Below are 20,043 nucleotides of genomic sequence, written 5' to 3'. Positions count from 1 at the left end.
GGTTCTTTATTTAGGCCCGAGCCAAAATCAACGTCCGTTCCACAAGAACCCATGTTACTCTCTGCTTTTATCGTTCTTCTTCTCTCGAGAGGGCAAAAGGGGAAGAGGGTCGCCTACAGTCAAGGGTTAGGGAACGATGGGACAAAACAGCCGAAGTCTAACAAAAACAGGCAATGCTGGACAATTCTACAAGTCAAGGGTTAGGGAACGATGGGACAAAACAGCCGAAGGCTAACGAGGACAGGAAATGCTGGACAATTCTACAACATTCGGCCCTTCCTGACAAAACAAGATCCCCCGATCTAGTCGGCCTATTACGCATAACGAATGAACCTATACATTGACATCTGAACTGACATGGACAACTTAATTTGATGAGAAAATTGTGAGAGAAATGAAGATGAAGCAGATAACCAGACAACTAGAAGAAAGAGAGAAAAAAACAAAAAAAAAACAAATAAAATGTGTCGGTTTAATGACATACGTTTCCAACCTTACTTAAGCGCTCATGTGGTACAACGGATAGGATCAATAAAAGAGAGTACAACGAACACGCAAAATTAAGTAAACTAACGAAAAAATATTGAACTTATAACGGCGGAGTCCGTCAACGAATTGATTTGGTGGTAGAGATAGTCTCCCTGATCTCGTCGTGACTGGAAGCGTTTTGATCTGCACACTGTCTTCTTCTTGATCGTAGTCTGTGTCTACGAGGTCGATTCCCAGGTCTTCTCCCGACTCGATTTGATCGACTTTCCTTGCGTTTCCGGTAAGTATCGTTTGGTCACTACCATCATAGCAGCTGTCGTCACTGCTGTTTTCTTCGTCCGGTAGCCAGTCAACTTCACGTCTTGGGGAGTAGCGTCTCAACTGAGAAACATGCACATTGAAGCGGCGCCAGATTCGCTTTCACCTAAGAGCGGGGAGATCTTCTACTTCGTAGCACGTTGTCGAGACTCGTTTGAACACTTGATAAGGTCCCACGAATTTAGCCAAAAACTTTTTTGTCCTTCCGTTACACCGAGGTTTACGGCTCACGAGAACTAAATCACCTGGCTTCTAAAGTGGGCCTGGCTTCCGGTGTAGGTCGTAATTTGCCTTACTTTTCCGTTGCTTCTTAAAGATGAGACGCCGGGCGATTTTTCTCCATTTATGCACCTTTTTGTGGCGTTCTTCGTGCGTTTCAGTATCGGTAGGGGGCCACGGAAAACTGGCTTCGTGCGGAAGGAACATGGATCGGCCGTACACCAATTCGAAAGGCGTTGTTTGAATCGTGGATTGTTTTGCTGTATTGATGGCGAACGCCGCTTCCTGTAGGCCCCGGTCCCAGTCGTTATGTTCGAAGTTCACGAAGGCTGCTAGAGTAACCACCAAGGTCCCATTTACTTTTTCCACTAACCCGTTGGTCTCGGAGTGCTCAGCGGAAGCCATGACATGATGAACTCGCCAGTCGTGCAGAAATTCGGCAAAGCCCGCTGAAGAGAACGCAGGACCTCGATCACTAATGAACCTTCGTGGGGTCCATGCTTGAGGAAAACGTTGTTTTTTAGAAAGGCGACTGCCGCGTCTGTCCCCGTGTCGTTCACAGCCTTTACTTCTATCCAACGGGTTAAGTGGTCGATACATACTATCACATGGTGATTTCCTTCAGGAGTCTTCTTAAAAGGACCCAGATGGTCCGTCGCTACCAACTCAAACACTTCTTTCGGTGGAGGGATAGGACATAGTTTTCCGACTGGATACCCCACGCGGGCTTTGAAGGGTTGGCAGAACTCACACGTGCTCACATAGGCCTCGACACTTTTTTTTCATGTTCTTCCACCAATATCTTTGAGATAATTTAGCGAGGGTTTTTTCTACTCCATGGTGACCACCGGTTGCCGTGTCATGACATTCAAAAAGGAGATCCCGGCGGATGATTGACGGCACTACCAAGAGCCGCTGGCGACCCAGCTTTTCATTTTTTTATAGAGCACCCCCTCATACAAAATGAAATCTTTGCGTCTGTTAAGAGCGCAGTTTTCGTCACCATAACCCTGCAAGAGGAGGACCATCTGTCTTATATCTCGATCGGCGTGTTGCAGGAGTGCCAGCTGTCGGAAAGAATACTCGGCCACTTGGACACCACATAATATTCCATCAACTGGATCGGTCGATTCTGGAGTTCCAACGAGAGCTGGAGATAGCGCGTCGGCTACGGCATTAGACGACCCACTCAAGTGCTGGATATCAATCGAATATTCCTGGAGGGTAATAATCCATCGAGCCAATCTGCCATTGAGGTCTTTCTTTTGCGACAGCCAACGTAATACTGAACTGTCTGTCTTTACTGTCAAATGACGCCCGTAAACATGATGTCGTAGTCGGTTTAACGACCAGACGAGGGCTAAGCACTCCAATTCGTTGATGTGGTATCTTTCTTCGGCTGGAGTGAGCCGCCGACTTATAAATGTTACCGGTTGTAGACCCTTTTCTCCGTCCAACATCAACACGGCTCCATTTCCTTTGATGCTAGCGTCCGTATGCAGTTCTTTTCTGGACACCCCATCATCACTGACCAGAAAGGGGGACGACGTCAAATTTGTCTTTAGCTCCATCATTGCTATTTCATGAAGGAAAATCATTGAAGGACTCGATGGAGTCATTCATTGTGTTCCTTTATGGATCCTCCAAAAACGAGAATGTCGTCCATATAGACGAGGCATTCCATCCATTTCAGTCCGTCTAAAACACGGTCCATAAGTCGCTGGAACGTCGGTGGTGCGCCACAAAAGCCAAAAGGGAGACATAAGAATTCGAACAGCCCGTCTGGAGTCACGAACGCCTTTTTTTCCCGGTGTTCTTCGGCCATCGGAACCTGCCAAAATCCGCTCTCGAGGTGTAAACTGGTGAAAAATCGAGCTCCGCTGAGACGATGCAACACGTCTTCTATCCTCGGGAGTGGGTATACGTCCTTGACGGTCAGGGCATTGAGGCGACGATAAAATACGCAGAATCGAATTTCTCCGTTCTTCTTCTTCACCAGGACAACTGACGAACTCCATGGACTATGTGATAAGGTGATTATCCCTTCTTCTCACATTTTCTGGACTTGTTTTTGGATCACTCGGCTTTCTACTTCGCTCACCCGGTACGGTGACGAATGGACTGGGTTCAAAGTTCCCGTTTCGATGCGATGCTCTACTAGCCTTGTGAGCCCCTTTTTCCCTAGAAAACAACGCCAGTGTCGTTTGATCACTTCCATCAACTCCTTTTGCTCTTCTCCGTTTAAATCCGGGTCGATATTTACTTCTTTCTCGTTTAGTATTGCCGCCCAACCTCCTGCGCTCCGCCTTCGGGCTGTAGTGATCCAACAGTTGAAGGCTCTTCTTCGTTCACCTCGAACACTTGATCGGTCAAAACCACTGAAGCTTTCCAAGGGCCGCGCACATTTACTGTCTTTGCACCGAGGTTCACGACCGGAATAAGCATTTTCCCACCATAGCTTTCCACGAGACAGCCTGGCGTAACCCATTCTTTTTCCGACCGCGTCGACCTAGTGGTTCCGATTTGCCAAGTGCCATCGCGCCTCCCAGGACTCATCACTTTCACAAATTGTACACTTGATGCCACGATTCTCTCTTTGGGCTTTAACTTTATGCGTAGGTCCTGCTCGTTCCGAATGACGTCTGCCGTCATCTCCTCCCCTTCCACTAGGGCTCCCATCACTAAAAGATTGTCGACCGTTCTTTCATATTCACTTTTTCCTAGGTTGGGAGTGCGTTCAGCGACATTTTCCTTGTGGTCAGTCATATTAGTCGTGGATATTTGATGGGTTTCTTCCACTTTAGGTGCCACAGAATTGAGCACTTCCTTTTCTTTTTCACGACCGTGCGTTACCTCTACTATTGCAACGCCATGTTTGACACAAATGACGGCTCCGGCTCTTTCGATTCAATCCATTCCCAGAACCATCGGATATATTGCCTTTTCCATCACTAAGACTTGTCCCAAGTCAGTCACCGCACCATCAAAGCGCACAATAAGGTTAGTTTCGCCTATCAAAGGAAGGACCTGGAAATCCAGGGAACGCCAAGTTTTAGAAACTACCTTGATGTCAAAGACGGAACGTTCGCGAATTAGGTCGGCACGGATAACGCTATTCTTTGCTCCTGAATCCACCATGGCCTTCACTAACCAAATTCGAAATACGTCAACTTCAATAACAGGACTTCCACTTGATGGTTTGGTCACGGGGGCTTAAACGGAATTTACTGCCGATTCTGCCCCGAGGGGTCGGTGGACGCGTTTCCCGTTGTCGGAATAGACCAGCGTGGATTAGGGAGAGGCCAATCACGTGAAATATGGCCATATCCCGAACAATTGTAGCACTGAACTTCATTTCTCGAGCCCGGAGGCCGATGATCGAAGCCCACTCGCTTAAGTGCGGGCTTTCCTGGACCGGGTGAGGGGGGTCGGATCCCGGTGCGAGTCAAGACGGCAACCTGATTGGAGAGCGCTTCAACTGCTTGGAATAACGAATTGTTAGATTCCGTGTTCCCTTCATCTTTCTTAGGCATCGTCGTTACGCTAGTGGGGTTGGATACGTGCTCACTGATGCTTTCTAAACGACGGACTTCGATCAGAAATGCGTTGACCGAAACGGGTGGATTCCCCATCATGACCGACCGCATTTCAGGACGGTACAACCCTCAAATAAGGTAGGGGATCAATTCGGCGTCCGAAAGAGGGATGGCTCTCCGACGACAGAGCTTCACTTTGTCAAGCGCATAGGTGGATCCAGGCTCGTGGCAGCTGTTTCCTTCCTTCCACCATCATCTGCCACTGGCCTTCGGTCAGTTGTATTTCGAAGGCCCTACGTAGGCCATTGATCCAATCGTCCCACTGAGGAATATTGGCTCCAATCTCTTTTGTCATGTAAGTGCCTTCCCAAAAAGAGAGCTTATGGCAGCTCTTCGTTTATCTAAGTCACCCCAATTTTCTGCCAAGGCCTTCCGGTTTACCAGCTGCAGCCAATCCTGTATCAAGTCGTCCGTTGATCCAGAGTACTTCATGTCCGTGTCGAGGGTGGCTCGAATCGCAACGGCTTGGGACGGAACTGAAGCTACGACTGGGATTGCTGCTGGTGCGGCAAGGAGCCGGTTGGCCAAGGCCGTCAACAAATCCTGTTGTTGCTGTATCTGTTGCTGTTGGAGCTGGAACTGTTGTTGCTGCTGTTGTTGGTTAGCAGCTAGCGCCGCTAGTGCAGCGTTCAGAACATTTGGGTCCATATTGCCCAGTTCAACACTTGGTTCTTCAGCGTCAAGGAACTCGTCAGACCCTCTATTCGAACAGCGCTCAGGGAAACACCAACAGCTTTCGTTACACTGCTGATGTCCTCTCACACAAACGGCCGTAACGCACAAACCCACACCGCAACGACAATGAAAACGATTCATTCGCGCCCCCTAACAAATCTTGAAAAAAGACGACGTAGGTTTCAAGGCTACAGCAGAAGGGATCAGACAAGTCCACCGTGAATTCTGCGGATCACACACTACGGTTTTTTTTTTTTTTTTCAACCATCGGCGTATTAAGATGGCGTTGATTTTATACGTTTAGTTCCGATGGCGCCACACGTGGCGAGTGGAAATTTTCAAGACTATTCTGCGGAACTTAGCGGGAAAAACCACGTATCGAAACCCTACGCGAGCTGACCACGTAAGAACAAAACGGAATGGACGGAGCCAACTTACGATAATTTTTCGTTAGACACGCGATACGATTTTCGTAACGATTTTTGCGAGACGGACAATACGATTTCGCGACGATTTTCGCGAAATAACGTAATGGAGTTGCGATGAATTTCGCGAAACAATGATATGCGACTAATTCACAAAAGGGACGATTCCGTGGCGAGTTTCCCGAGAACAACTAATAGATTTCGCGATTACTTCCGCGAAAATAAACGACGTCCGATGTACGATGGCGTAGATTAAAGGCGATTCGATTGGCAACGCCACACGTGGAGATCTACTGGCTCTCCCTTTTATTTTAGACCAAACACGAATCATACGGCACTGGAATTGTTACCTTCAGTTAGCATCTCGCCGCTGCCACCAAATGTTCCGGAAAAGTCGAAATAAAACACCGAAAGCCGAATTAAGGTTCTGTATTTAGGCCCGAGCCAAAATCAACGTCCGTTCCACAAGCAACCATGTTACTCTCTGCTTTTCTCGTTCTTCTTCTCTCGAGAGGGCAAAAGGGGAAGAGGGTCGCCTACAGTCAAGGGTTAGGGAACGATGGGACAAAACAGCCGAAGGCTAACTAAGACAGGCAATGCTGGACAATTCTACAAGTCAAGGGATAGATAACGATGGGACAAAACAGCCGAAAGCTAACGAGGACAGACAATGCTGGACAATTCTACAACAAATACACTGTGATAGCATGAGTTTTTACTTCTATATGTAAACAGGATCAAGTATACTTGTATTCAACGTGAATACACTCGATACCACAAATTTTTACTTCTATATGTAAACAGGATCAAATATAATTGTATTCAATGTGAATACACTGTTATATGAGTATGCACTTCAACATGTAAACAGAATCACATATACTTGTATTCAATGTGAATACACTGTGTTACCATGAGTTTTTTAACTTCTATATGTCAACGAAATCAAATATACTTGTATTCAATGTGAATAAACTATGATACCATGAGTTTTTAATTCTACATGTAAACAGAATCTAATATACTAGTATTTAATGTGAATACACTGTGATACCATGAGTTTTTACTTCTATATGGAAACAGGATCAAATATACTTGTATTCAATGTGAATACACTGTGACATGATGGGTTTATACTTCTACATGTACACAGAATCAAATATACTTGTATTCAATGTGAATACACTGTGATACCATGAGTTTTTTCTTCTACATGTAAACAGAATCAAATATACTTGTATTCAATGTGAATACACTGTGATACTATGAGTTTTTACTTCTCTATGTAAACAGGATCAAATATACTTGTATTCAATGTGAATACACTGTGTTACCATAAGTTTTTACTTCTACATGCCAACAGGATCTAATACACTAGTATTCAATGTGAATACACTGTGATACCATGAGTTTTTACTTTTAGATGTAAACAGGATCAAATATACTTGTATTCAATGTGAATACACTGTGATATTATGAGTTTATACTTCTACATGTAAACAGAATCAAATATACTTGTATTCAATGTGAATACACTGTGATACCATGAGTTTTTACTTCTATATGTAAACAGGATCAAATATACTTGTATTCAATCTGAATACACTGTGATATTATGAGTTTATACTTCTACATGTAAACAGAATCAAATATACTTGTATTCAATGTGAATACACTGTGATACCATGAGTTTTTACTTCTATAAGTAAACAGAATCAAATATACTTGTATTCAATGTGAATACACTGTGATACCATGAGTTTTTACTTCTATATGTAAACAGGATCAAATATACTTGTATTCAAGGTGAATACACTGCGATACCACAAGTTTTTACTTTTATATGTAAACAGGATCAAATATAATTGTATTCAATGTGAATACACTGTTATATGAGTATTCACTTCAACATGTAAACAGAATCACATATACTTGTATTCAATGTGAATACACTGTAATACCATGAATTTTTACTTCTATATGCAAACAGGATCTAATATACTAGTATTCAATGTGAATACACTATGATACCCTAATTTTTTACTTTTATATGTAAACAAAATCAAGAATACTTATATTCAATGTAAATACACAGTGACATTATGAGTTTATACTTCTACATGTTCACAGAATCAAATATCCTTGTATTCAATGTGAATACACTGTGATACCATGAGTTTTTACTTCTATATGTAAACAGCATCAAATATACTTGTATTCAATGTGAATACACTGTGATACCATGAGTTTTTACTTGTATATTGTCACACTGGCTTTGTATTGTGTCACATGAACATAAATCAATACAAGTAGTGATGACCTTAAATCTAGACAATTATTCACTTTGAACTAATAACAATAAGGGATGACCATACCAAACTCGGAGAGCGTCTGAAGACTCCAGGGAACTACTCCTACGGAGCCTAGCTCCGGGAGCTCACCCGATGGAGACTCATCTAACGCAGATTCAGGGCAGCGTTTTATACCGTCGCGCGAATTACTCCCCTTCCGGACTGCATATCTGCGTATCTTTCTTGGAGCGGACTTCTCCCGATAATTTCTTCACCACGATCGCAGCTTTGTCCAAGGAGCGGATGACTCATCTCTGCGAAGAGATAACCAATATCCCTTTTCACCCGCGACAGGTCCCCCTTCTTCAAGACAGGCGACCCGACTGTACTAATCTTCTGCGATCCATGAAGGTTGATGAGACTAAAAATCAGCTTGCGTCCTCTTGGCAAATAAGGGACTTTTACTCCTTCGTTTTTCTTCTTTCCGGTTGCGCTTACTTGTTTAAATGTTTCTTGTATTTCCCGGATAGTCTTAAGGATTTTCCCTTTTTTTTTTTTTTTTTTTTTTTTAAATTTTAACCGAATGCCTTCGGCCATGGAAGAGGCGCTGCAATCGCATATCTTCCGGCCGTTTGAGATTTACCATTTACTCGTTCGGGAGCCTTGCACAATTGAACCAGCTCCTGGCGGCGTCATCAAAATACTTTTCAAAATTATTTTTTTTTCCAATATCACCCCATCTGTTGTGGGTAGAATATTCTTCAAAGCGCTCCATCAATTGGTGCGCAACTTCTTCCGAACTTTTTCGGAATATCAGTGAGCTAATAAATTTTCTGACACCTTCCATAGCTTGTCTTTGCGGCTGCTCAATATGCCTTGATGGCACTACAAATGGTTGTCCCACGGCCGGAACAACTGGACTCGTCGCCGCTCTCAAATCGATCTCGGTTTCTGGATCCGAGTCTAAGCCTCTTGCAGTCTCGACTGATTCACCCCGACTGTCAGCTTCTTCGGTCAAATGGTCCGGAACGCTTGACAGTTCTCGAAGCGGATGTAATCGTCGGTTGGGGTCTCTTGGGCAACTAGGTAGCCGTGGGTTGGTCCTCTTCGGCATCGGCTAACAATGACTGCAGCACGACTTCGTTTACTCTCAGGCAACGAGCTGCGTCTTCAACAATTGCCACAAAGCAGCACAAATTTGTTACTCACGGGTAACGGACTGTATCTCCACCAATTGTCGCACTGGCTTTGTATTGTGTCACATGAACATAAATCAATACAAGTAGTGATGACCTTAAATCTAGACAATTATTCACTTTGAACTAATAACAATAAGGGATGACCATACCAAACTCGGAGAGCGTCTGAAGACTCCAGGGAACTACTCCTACGGAGCCTAGCTCCGGGAGCTCACCCGATGGAGACTCATCTAACGCAGATTCAGGGCAGCGTTTTATACCGTCGCGCGAATTACTCCCCTTCCGGACTGCATATCTGCGTATCTTTCTTGGAGCGGACTTCTCCCGATAATTTCTTCACCACGATCGCAGCTTTGTCCAAGGAGCGGATGACTCATCTCTGCGAAGAGATAACCAATATCCCTTTTCACCCGCGACAATATGTAAACAGGATGAAATATACTTGTATTCAATTTGAATACACTGTGATATTATGAGTTTATACTTCTACATGTAAACAGAATCAAAAATACTTGTATTCAATGTGAATACACTGTGATACCATGAGTTTTTACTTCTATATTTAAACAGGATCAAATATACTTGTATTCAATGTGAATACACTGTGATACCATGAGTTTTTACTTCTAAATGTAAAAAGGATCAAATATACTTGTATTCAATGTGAATACACTGTGATACCACGAGTTTTTACTTCTATATGTAAACAGGATCAAATATACTTTTATTCAAGATGAATACACTGTGATATTATGAGATACACTTCAACATGTAAACAGAATTACATATACTTGTTTTCAATAAGAATACAATGTGTTACCATGAGTTTTTACTTCTATATGTAAACAAAATCAAGTATTCTTGTATTAAATGTGAATACACTGTGACATTATGAGTTTATACTTCTACATGTAAACAGAATCAAATATACTTGTATTCAATGTGAATACACTGTGATACCATGAGTTTTTACTTCAATATGGAAACAGGATCACGTATACTTGTATTCAATGTGAATACACTGTGATATTATGAGTTTATATTTCTACATGTAAACAGAATCAAATATACTTCTATTCTATGTGAATACACGGTGATATCATGAGTTTTTACTTCTATATGTAAAAAGGATCAATTATACTTGTATTCAATCTGAATACACTGAGTTATTATGAGTTTATACTTCTACATGTAAACAGAATCAAATTTACTTGTATTCATTGTGAATACACTGTGATACCATGAGTTTTCACTTCTATATATAAACAGGATCAAATATCTTAGATTCAACGGAAAATCACCCTTAAATGGTAAATATTGTCGCGGTTATTGATGCCCCATGGACTAGTTGTCACGTCCGGCGCTCTTGTATCGGCTATTGACCGCAACTCTACCCGATATGTCCGGCAGTCTTGTCAGCAGATATTTTAAAAAACTAAAAAAGATAAAACTTGGTTTCTCTTATATGTATGGCTTTTTTCCTAGAATAATCTACCGAAATGCGCTTGATACCCGGTTTCAGGACACTCTCCCACCAATTTGCTACATTTCTTTCCCTAAGAGGATGACTAGCAGATTCCTGAATGAAATTTGTTCGTATTTCTGATAACCTTCTTCTGACAGTATAGAAGTATTTAGCTTTCACAACCCGGCAGGGGATCTGCTACTATTTTGGAGATCAAGATTGCAAGTAAGTGTTGACTGTACTGACTGATGGTCACTAATCGATAAAGACTGCAATGAAATGTTTAAAAATTTATCTGCAAAAGATCGACTAGCATATATCCTATCAAGCCTAGAAGAACCGGAATGGTAATGGAAAGTATGACCCGGTTCACCATGATTTAGTTTTTTCCAGATGTCTACCAGATCGAGACCAGTAACCATCTCTTTTGAAGCATAGCTAACAACACTACATGGGACAGGGAGGGGTGGGATATTTGCCCTATCTTGGATGTCGTCAACACGGTTAAAATCACCCATCAACACGAAGGGCAGTCGAGTTGTAACTGAGTACGCAAGAACGGTTTGACAAAGGAAATTGTTTCTTTCGTTCTTAGCCTGCTTACCTGACGGGGCATAGATATTAATAAACGTAAAACATTTTACGTCTATAGAGATAAGCCTTCCGTCAGGTTCAAGAAGCAGTCGAGAATATTCCATACCATGTCTAATGAGGATGGCTGTTCCGTTTTTGTTGGGACCGACATTTGCTAGCAAGTGGTAACAGCTTTCAATAATTGGACAAGAATGAAAGGCTACCTCTTGAAGTCCCACGATATTTAGATTACCGTCCCTGCAGAAATTTAAAAGAATTTGACGTCGCTCGACTGACCTAATACCTCCAATGTTGATAGAAGCGATTTTCAGTCTTGAAGTCATTTGTTTTATGAGTTTAGGTTTTATGAGTTGGGGAATGCCTGAGGTAGGTTTAGAATTCTGGGCCGTCAAAGTAGGTTTAAAGCGTTTGTTTCATGGTACCGTGGGAATTTTCAGGTGGTCCTTTGTTTTGTCAGGTTCCAAGGTCTCAATTTCCTTCATGTCGGGTTCCATCGATTCCACAATAATTGTCATTGGTTCTTGGTCTTGTGTCTCTGTGTCAGGGGCTGTCATTTGGGATTTCTTAATTGGTTTTGAAGGTTTGTCTTCAGAAGGTACAGTCAAGGAACTGGTAAGAGTGTCACATTCCATGGTTTCCGTTTCCAAATTTTGAGTCCCTCCTGAGGGTGAATCTTGCAATTCACCCTCCAACCCTAGTGGAGTTTTGTCGTGCGGAATTCCGCGTTGAACCAGTGTGCCTCACCCGTGTGAAGTGTGGCACTGGTGAAACACACTTGTGTAACCCCTCTTGTTCGCGTGATAGGGCGGGTTTCACCCCAGTGTTAAGTATAAAATTGTCATCACAGATTTTATGAAATCTGGGTTTTCTTACCAGTATCGTTCTGTTAAATATACCAGTATTAACCTAATATTTGTTCCGGTGTTTTCCTTGTATTGACCTTAACCTTCATCTTAATATTACTCTCGTGTAATACACTAGTTTTAATGTGGAACACTACTCCAGTATATAAAAAAAAATTTACACCAGTTTCAAACTCATCCTGTGTACTGGTTAACTACTCCAGTTTTAAACTCTTCCTCAAAACTGGTACAACACACTAGTTTGTAACCCTTCTAACATACCACTTCATACCACACATTTTCATTTTAGAAAAAACAAACAAGTAGTTGAATGTCTGCCAATACATTTTATTGGAATTCCACGGTAAAATGAAAACAGATCATTAAATTGGAATGGAAAAAAAAACGCAACCACAATAATGGACTGATGCAGTCCAGTGGTTCACAAACCCAAAAGAATGTAAACTAAACATCGGTTTAACATGTAAAAAATAGCAGTAGCAACGCAAAATGAAATTAACGGCTAAAACCGTTTACTAGTGCTTGTAGTCGGTTGATGAACTCTTTTAGTGTAACGCCATCGTTGTCTTTAATTTGCGTTGCTCCTGCTGCTGTGGCAGGTGCATCATCTGCTGCTTGTTCATTGCCACGGGATGTTGCCCGAAATTCTCGGGCGTGTGTTTTCCTTGCATCACGTACGAGCTGCTGTATTCTTCCTTCATTTAACTGTTCTCCTTTTTTTTTTGCAAAAGTCCTTGCGGCCACTGAAATGAAATGCAAACGATAAAAGTTAAATGTATAATATCATTAACAATTCCATGCATTAAAATAAAACTACCTCCGAAGACGGCTAATAGATTGAAAAGGCCAGCCATTCCGGGCCTGCTGTCTTTGCCCCTAGGCATCATTTTCCACTGCATTTTGTTGCTAACTTCCTTGGATACCAGAAAGTCCAGCATCAGATAAAACAGTTTGTTGACAGTTTTAACTGTTTTAAATTTCTCGAAATAAAAGAAAACCTATATTAGTGGTTCAAAAGAACAAAAAATAAATTGACGTCATTACTTATAACAAGCAAATCATTACCAGACTTATGGCTAAAGTGTTGTCCTGCAAAGAAAAATCAATTGCCTCCACTGCATTCGTGGATTTTACGGGGCAATTCTTTAAAATAAGTGTCAATCACCGACTTATGATTGTCAAAATCCACTTCTGCCATTTTGTAGACTTCGACCTTACGAATTGCTTCAATTTTTTGGTTCAATGCCCCAAGCTTTTCAAGAATTAATGCAAGTGTCGCTGACACATTAGCTTCAATGGTACCAATGGCATTTTCTAGCGAGGTCACCCGTTCGATGGCATTAAGAAGACGGAACATCATAGATTGGTCGAAAGTCATACCTAAACAAACCAAAAAGCAAAACATAATTTCCGACATGAATGTTTTGTATCCTATATATAGTCTAAAAATGATATAGTCTAAACAATGATTATTCAAAATTTCACACTAGCCTGTTGTCCCATTGGTTGACGTATTGCCTGTCGGCCCATTTAATGAAGGCGATAAAGATGGGCATAGTTGATGCGTGTCTAAATTCATCATTGTTCCATGAAACTCTGGAGTTGCGCTCTGTTCGCCCTGCTCCACCCAAGATGTTGGTTCAAGTGGAAAGATCGTTTCTTCTACGTTATTTGGAGAAAACTAATTTTCATTGTTAAAAAAGGACAAATACATTACAAATCTACCATCATTGCTATCTTTGTCAACATTCCAGTTATCTGAGAGCAAAGGAAACAGAAGGCGACAACAGAACTGATTTCATCACCAGCGTCAGGTAAGATTGACTGCCCTTCATCACCGTTGCCGATAACAGCAGCCGGAGCGTCTTTCACTTCTTTTACTTCACTTGCTTTTTTCCTTTTTTTTTCCCGGCTCATCCACTCCTGTATCATACACTTTTTTCTTTTTTACCCGATTTCCCCTTCCAAATGTTACGTCGTTGTCAGACTTTAGCAGATCTTCAAAAGTTTTGCCGAAAGTTTTCGAAAGTACTGCCTTTCATGGCTGCAGACGCAGACTTATAGACACTATCATGACTCCCTGAGAAGAGGAAAAAATTAATAAATGAGAAAGTAATGTAGCAATGCTTCATATAGCTATTTTGCTTTACCTGGCTTTGATGCGTTGAAAACTTGAACAACGTCGTACTCGAACCAAGAATTGGTTGGGTACCGAAATCTTTTAAATACATTACTTCTCCATTGACTTGGTTCTTGATTTTTCCCATTTGCAGAATGTGACCCAACTGGTGGGTACAGCATAAACTTCATGCACTGGGAAAGCCAAGTAGTTGGCACGCAGCTGTAGTAAATTTTTTTTTTTAAATTTTCATCTGTTTCCACAGTTTTTACTAGGTTATACTTCGTCGAAGTAAGATCATTTACACTGTGTCCACTTGTATCCTCCAGCCTATGTGTGCCCATCCAGTGAACGTGTAGTCTTCCTACCTAATATGAAGTACCATTTAAGGAATGAAATATATTTTCTCGTAAAGTCTTTTAGTTACAAAGTTATCATACCTGAAAAGCACCAGAGCTACCCACTTTACTATTTGATAGAGATTCCTCGTCGTTAGTTGGATCCAACACTGACTTACTTCCCATTTCTCTTATCTTTTCCCTCCTATTTACACAAACTCAGCAACAGGAATATCCTATGGACATGCGTGAGAAATTATTATATAACAGACAGGAACATTTGATTTATTAAGCTTATTCTTACCATTAACAGCGTTATACACAGCAAGATGCGATTTTCACGAGGTTGTACAACTTTTATTTCCAAGTTATATATGACGTTCGTCTGCTCTTTCCGTAGCGTGTACGAAAACTGAAAAAAAAAACCAAACAAAAGACGGTTGACGGGCGTACATTAAAAAATCATTTTTACTGGTGCTGGGCTGGCAACCTGGCATAGTGGTCATGGTTACAACTTCATGTCGTCGTCTGCATCAGCCCATTATTTGCTACACCGTGTGTTTGGGAGTGCGTATGCATGTCAACTTTTAACAGTTTCGTTAAAAAAAAGTTGTTGTAAGTATTGAATCTGTACTGTCTGTAACCAAAATTTAAGAAACTGTTAATGAATAATTATCACAGTCTTGGTGTGGAAACAATTGGAAAGGATGGAAAATATTCCAGAACAGCTAGGTGACAAGGAAGTTGATGAAATTCTCGTTGTGTGTGGGAAGCAACAGCGTAAACGAAAAAGGAAATTGAATCATCTGACACCCGAATACAAACAACGACTAAAAACAACGGCAGTGACGAAGCTTTTACAATGGATGTCAACAGGAATTCCAGAAAGTCATATGAAACACTTAGTATCACTATCGTCAAGATTGCCTCAGATGTTTGGACTGAAAACTAAAGTATCTCTATCGGAATCCTGTGTTGGAGATTTGACATCACAACAATCTACTTGTCATTTACCTACAATATTACATATGGTATTTAAAGTTTAACATGTGTCTTGTGTTTTATATTTTTCTACTGTGACTCAGTTATATATTTTTCTAGGAAAAGGAGTGTGCCGAAGAAATAGAGGTCCATATTGATCTCCACCAGAATACTGCTTGTGCGGAATCTAGCAACAGCCAAACCATGTTGAATCACCTTCAAGGTAGTAATGGCTATTTGGAAGAATATATTTAGAAAATCTATTTTTAAAAAATTATATATTTTTTTTTCAAACACCATGTAGATACTTTCACGACAGACAAACAGCATGCAAACGAAGATGTAGATTTTGATGCTTTTGAAGGCATACCTGTTATTAATCTTGCTGGTACTTCCTCGGTCCCAAACAACAAATCCTTGTCGTTTAAAAGAATTTTATGCCATTGGGCTGCTTTTACTATGCAAAAGAAAAGTCATTTGACGTACTTGCTGGAGTTGCTGAAGGAACATGGGCCGAAAATAGATTTTGATACCTTGCCATCATCCGGAAAACAGTTGATGTTAATCGACGGCCGTGATATGCCGCAGCCATATACTACGACATTACAGTTAGCTAGGTAATGTTTATTGAGAATGTATTGCAGTGTTTTCATCGCAAGTACATTCATTGTATTATTTTATTTGTATTTAATACAGTACAAACAGTGTGAATCGAAAGAAACACCCACTGCCACCCGTCATTAATTTAGACAATGAAGGAAATGGAAGGTACACTCACTTCGGTATGGAAACTGCGCTGGCCGGAGACTCACCAGGAGTATATTTCCGCAATGCTGATTTATTACAATATGCTGCTATTTTCAAAACAAATCCAAACGCCCTTCCACTATCTATCCAAAAAAGGTACTTAATTTGGTTTTAGACTCATGTCACTGTTTCCTATTTCAGAGCTATCTCGTAGCAAAAAAAGGGATGCGTCTGTGCCTGTTATAAACAAATTTTTGTTCCGTTACCGACATTGCAAATGTGACACTATTAATATGATTTTTTCTTCCATATTAGATTGAGAAACTTCATAACGGACCGGAAATTGAAGCTGAAAGGCGGCTTCTAAGAGGTGAAACCGCACGCTCGTTAATCAATAACGCAATTATCGTTCCACACTTCGAAGTTGATATGAGCTGTGATGGCGTCCAATTTTTCGACAATTCTGAGCAAGCCGAATGCATTCCCCTCTGTGTTATTGTACATTCAGTGAGTGAGTGTAGTGATCGCTCTCGAAGCAAACCAATCATATTACAGAAACGATCCCCAATAATCGTGGAGTGGCTCACTGTAAAGAAAAACCAGATGTGAATCTTTTTTTATCTGCTGTTATTGCAGAATTTAAAAGACTTGATCCAAATAACGACGACATTACTACTATCGGTCGCCAATTCACTGCCTCCCTTCGCTGTGATATCGCAGATTGGCCAATGCGGTCATATTTAAAAAGAGTGAAAGGTCACACCGGATACCGGAGCTGTGAGCGTTGTATACAACCTGGTGTTGCGTGTGAAATTAATTCCAATAACAAAAATAAGACAAAAAAGAAGAAAAAAACAATTCAGTTTCTCGAATTGGATGCCGTTCCTAGAAGTGATGAAGAGTTCCTGTCTTATTGCAAGTCCAAATATTGTCCCGATGAACACCTTAATGGTCATCACGATCTCAGTCCGTTTTTGGATTTGAATTTTCCGATGGTAACCGGTTTCGTTGTAGAACCAATGCATACCTTTTACGCTGGATGCGTAGGGGGCAGATTAAAAGGCCTTGCATACAACCCAAACGAGGGTAAACTGAGTTCCTCACAACTAAAGCAAGTCGACGAAAGATTAAAACTTTTTGAAAAATGCAAGCCTTTAGAATTTGAAAGACATGTAAGAAGCCTTAGCAAGAGCGCCAAGAAGTATAAGCATCACGAGATAAGAAACATGCTCATGTATATTTTTATTCCAGTATTTAGTGGAATTTTGCAAGAAGAGCACTTGGAAAATATTTTGTTACTTCAATACGTCATGTTGCTGATCGGTGGTTTTGTTAACGAGCCCGTCTCCCAAGACAATTTAAGAGAATCATCTCGAGTGTTGAAGATGTATGTTCAACAACTAAAACAGTTTAACTACCCTATCCGACCGACTACTCACTTTAAGTCACATTTACCTGAGGATGCTTTGAAATACGGCTGCGGAATAGAGGCATTGAGTGCGTTTGTTTTTGAAAATTTTTATAGGTTTTTCCGAAATATTCTTGCTTCGGGAAACTTACCGTTAGAGCAAATACGAAATAGGCTTGTAGAAAGATCAAAGTACTTGTTGCCGACTTCAGCTGACGGAATGATCATAAACTCTTCAATGCAATATGAAATTGAAATTAAGAAATTTGAAGTAAAGACCAGTGGTCAAAAAATATTGGTTAATTTTTCCGAATGGAAAGGAATTAAGAAAATGGTTTTCTCTGATTTTGTGCTGACTAATCGATTTCCGAACAATGTCTGTTTATTCAAAAATGGAAATGTTGTTGTTTGTTCTGATTTCATTGAATTTCCAAAGATGAGCAATAATTTTCTAGTTGTTGGTTTTTTATTTCAAACCAAAGAACATGCTTGTGTGAAGCCCTACTTATCAACGAAGTACAACACATTCATTGTATCTAAGTTGGACGAGCGCATTGGTGAATGGAATATAAATAACTTACTTTGCAAAATGTATACTGTTCCTTATAAATTAACTGACTATGCCAAGTTGCCTGACATAACCCTGCCAAATGTTCCCAACAGGTGGTTTACTACACCTATTCGACACACCATTTTGTGATTGCTACAGACTTATTTTAATAAATATAACTCAATTGACTCTTAACTAATGAATACCTCATGAATCTTCTGATAATTCATCGTTGGTGTTGTTGTGTGTGACAGGTTTGTAAACGAACACTATCTGCCTTAACTTATTTTGCCTGTTGTCCGGTTTATGAAGTTGGTCGATTTGAATCTGCGCGCCTTAAGGTGATTCAGAACGAATCAAGTTATATTGTCGGTGTATGTAACAGGTATGAAACGCAGTCTACCTGGGTTGAAAAAATAAACTTGTTTACCGGAATTTTCCACAATTAATAAGCGTTTCATTCCAGTGTAAAACATATACATTGAAAATCATAGAAAAAGAACTTTTAAAAATGTGTTGTTGGTGTGCTAAACCAAATATTTAATCCCCATCGCAAAAATCGAAGGCCCATGCTGGTCTGCAAACTAGGGTTATCACAGTTTCAAACTGGTGCCATACACGCTGTAATATGTGCTTAAAGACGAAAGAAATATTCATGTGCGACACTAGTATGAAACGCATATTCACCGAGTAAAGCAAGAACACTGACAAGATGAATTTTTATGGTGCTCCAACCTCGTTATACCTGCACTTCATGCTGGTGTCATACACCCTAAAAAATCAAATCAACCAAAGAAAAAAATGTCATTAAACAGTGTGTTGCACTCGTTGGGAACGCTGCTTAATCTGGGTTTAGAAATAAAATTTTTATGTAAGAAAAAAGGCCGGGGATAGTTTTGAAACACAAGCATCAGAAGAGTATCAAATGCAGTTTTTATACGGAAAATTAGAACAACCATTTACAGCGAGACTTTTTATTTGCAAATCCCCGGTTGCGTGAAACACACCCAATTTGAACTAGGAATTTAGGGTTTAAAATTAGTGTTTTACACCACACTAGAGTAACACCCAAAAACTCCACTAGGGAAAGGTACCTTGGAACCCATGGAGTGTTTAGCTAAGATAATTACTACGGGATTCTGTTTAATGGTCTCTGTCTTTTTAGTCATTTTGGGAACAGGTTTTTGGACAATGGTGGGTCCCTGGTTTCGTTTTAATGTCGGGCAGTTGTAGCTAAAGTGAATCTCATTGTCCCAAAGTCTGCAAGTAGACTTTTGTCCGTTATACTTTACCATGGCACGATAACTACCAATTGCAATGTATGAAAGAATATTTTTCGTCACCGTCATTCGTACGATCATCCAAGTGGCAAGGACAGCGTATAAAACTTCATCCTCTGCCATCCGATAGCGTTCCCACCGAGCTTCAATTACATTCCCAAATTCCTTAAGACGTGTCTGAACTACTCCCAAGTCTAGATTCTGTGGAATCCCTGCAATTCGAACAAATTTCTCTTGGATATTGCTATCCCTTATGACTACGCCAACTTCTTTCCCCTCCAATTCGGTCCTGACAATACCACGGTGTTGGGACAAAAAAACTTGAGGTGTATGCCTCTGATGTAAACGTAATTCTATCGACCTGGTTTCTCGTATCACATTCATCGGTAAAGTCACGCTGTAGTTACGAATGTTAAAACTTGTTGTTGTGTCATTGGGCATTACTCTTTAATAAGTAGAAATTTTAGAAATGAATAAGAAAGTACA

General features: G+C 40.8%; 3 protein-coding genes and 2 pseudogenes across 4 annotated transcripts; 1 reads left to right on the top strand and 4 right to left on the bottom strand.

Annotated features, from left to right (window-relative positions):
- Positions 1 to 539: 539 nt before the first annotated feature.
- LOC123470670 lies at positions 540 to 4,164 on the bottom strand (annotated as a pseudogene).
- Positions 4,165 to 4,250: 86 nt separating this feature from the next.
- Positions 4,251 to 5,438, bottom strand: LOC116935374 (annotated as a pseudogene).
- A 7,002-nt stretch (positions 5,439 to 12,440) lies between these two features.
- On the bottom strand, positions 12,441 to 13,512 carry LOC123470669. The gene is made up of 4 exons (XM_045171222.1): positions 13,300 to 13,512; positions 13,200 to 13,223; positions 12,952 to 13,132; positions 12,441 to 12,877 (listed from the first exon to the last, which is right to left on the bottom strand). The coding sequence occupies exons 1-4, from the start codon at positions 13,510 to 13,512 to the stop codon at positions 12,630 to 12,632; spliced, it is 666 nt and encodes a 221-aa protein (XP_045027157.1). The 3' UTR covers positions 12,441 to 12,629.
- Positions 13,513 to 13,629: 117 nt separating this feature from the next.
- LOC123470346 lies at positions 13,630 to 14,987 on the bottom strand. Of its 2 annotated transcripts, XR_006643995.1 has the most exons (5): positions 14,896 to 14,987; positions 14,694 to 14,827; positions 14,285 to 14,621; positions 13,860 to 14,214; positions 13,630 to 13,796 (listed from the first exon to the last, which is right to left on the bottom strand). XR_006643995.1 is itself a non-coding variant. In XM_045170536.1 (4 exons), the coding sequence occupies exons 2-4, from the start codon at positions 14,775 to 14,777 to the stop codon at positions 14,135 to 14,137; spliced, it is 501 nt and encodes a 166-aa protein (XP_045026471.1). In that variant the 5' UTR covers positions 14,778 to 14,827; positions 14,896 to 14,987; the 3' UTR covers positions 13,630 to 14,134. The 2 variants fall into 2 exon arrangements, 1 of the variants encoding a protein (XP_045026471.1); XM_045170536.1 differs by having other exon boundaries at positions 13,630 to 14,214.
- A 172-nt stretch (positions 14,988 to 15,159) lies between these two features.
- LOC116919339 lies at positions 15,160 to 18,513 on the top strand. The gene is given in 8 exon segments (XM_045171221.1): positions 15,160 to 15,206; positions 15,273 to 15,622; positions 15,693 to 15,795; positions 15,877 to 16,189; positions 16,269 to 16,475; positions 16,534 to 16,558; positions 16,635 to 16,890; positions 16,893 to 18,513. Coding segments are annotated over 7 exon segments (2,763 nt in total). The 5' UTR covers positions 15,160 to 15,206; positions 15,273 to 15,298; the 3' UTR covers positions 18,428 to 18,513.
- Positions 18,514 to 20,043: the final 1,530 nt, after the last annotated feature.

This window comes from Daphnia magna, linkage group LG3, assembly GCF_020631705.1.
Source record: "Daphnia magna isolate NIES linkage group LG3, ASM2063170v1.1, whole genome shotgun sequence".
Classification (NCBI taxonomy): domain Eukaryota; kingdom Metazoa; phylum Arthropoda; class Branchiopoda; order Diplostraca; family Daphniidae; genus Daphnia; species Daphnia magna.
The sequence above is the reverse complement of the archived record's forward strand: the minus strand, read 5'-3'. Positions and strand labels throughout refer to the sequence as shown.

Coding starts and splice junctions, on each gene's coding strand:
- LOC123470669 (XM_045171222.1), bottom strand. CDS start 13,512: ATGACTTTCGACCAATCTATGATGTTCCGTCTTCTTAATGCCATCGAA. Junction 13,133..13,199: donor ACACTTTAGCCATAAGTCTG/GTAATGATTTGC, acceptor CCACTAATATAG/GTTTTCTTTTATTTCGAGAA. Junction 12,878..12,951: donor TCTATTAGCCGTCTTCGGAG/GTAGTTTTATTT, acceptor ATTTCATTTCAG/TGGCCGCAAGGACTTTTGCA.
- LOC123470346 (XM_045170536.1), bottom strand. CDS start 14,777: ATGGGAAGTAAGTCAGTGTTGGATCCAACTAACGACGAGGAATCTCTA. Junction 14,622..14,693: donor GTAGCTCTGGTGCTTTTCAG/GTATGATAACTT, acceptor ACTTCATATTAG/GTAGGAAGACTACACGTTCA. Junction 14,215..14,284: donor TTTCAACGCATCAAAGCCAG/GTAAAGCAAAAT, acceptor TCCTCTTCTCAG/GGAGTCATGATAGTGTCTAT.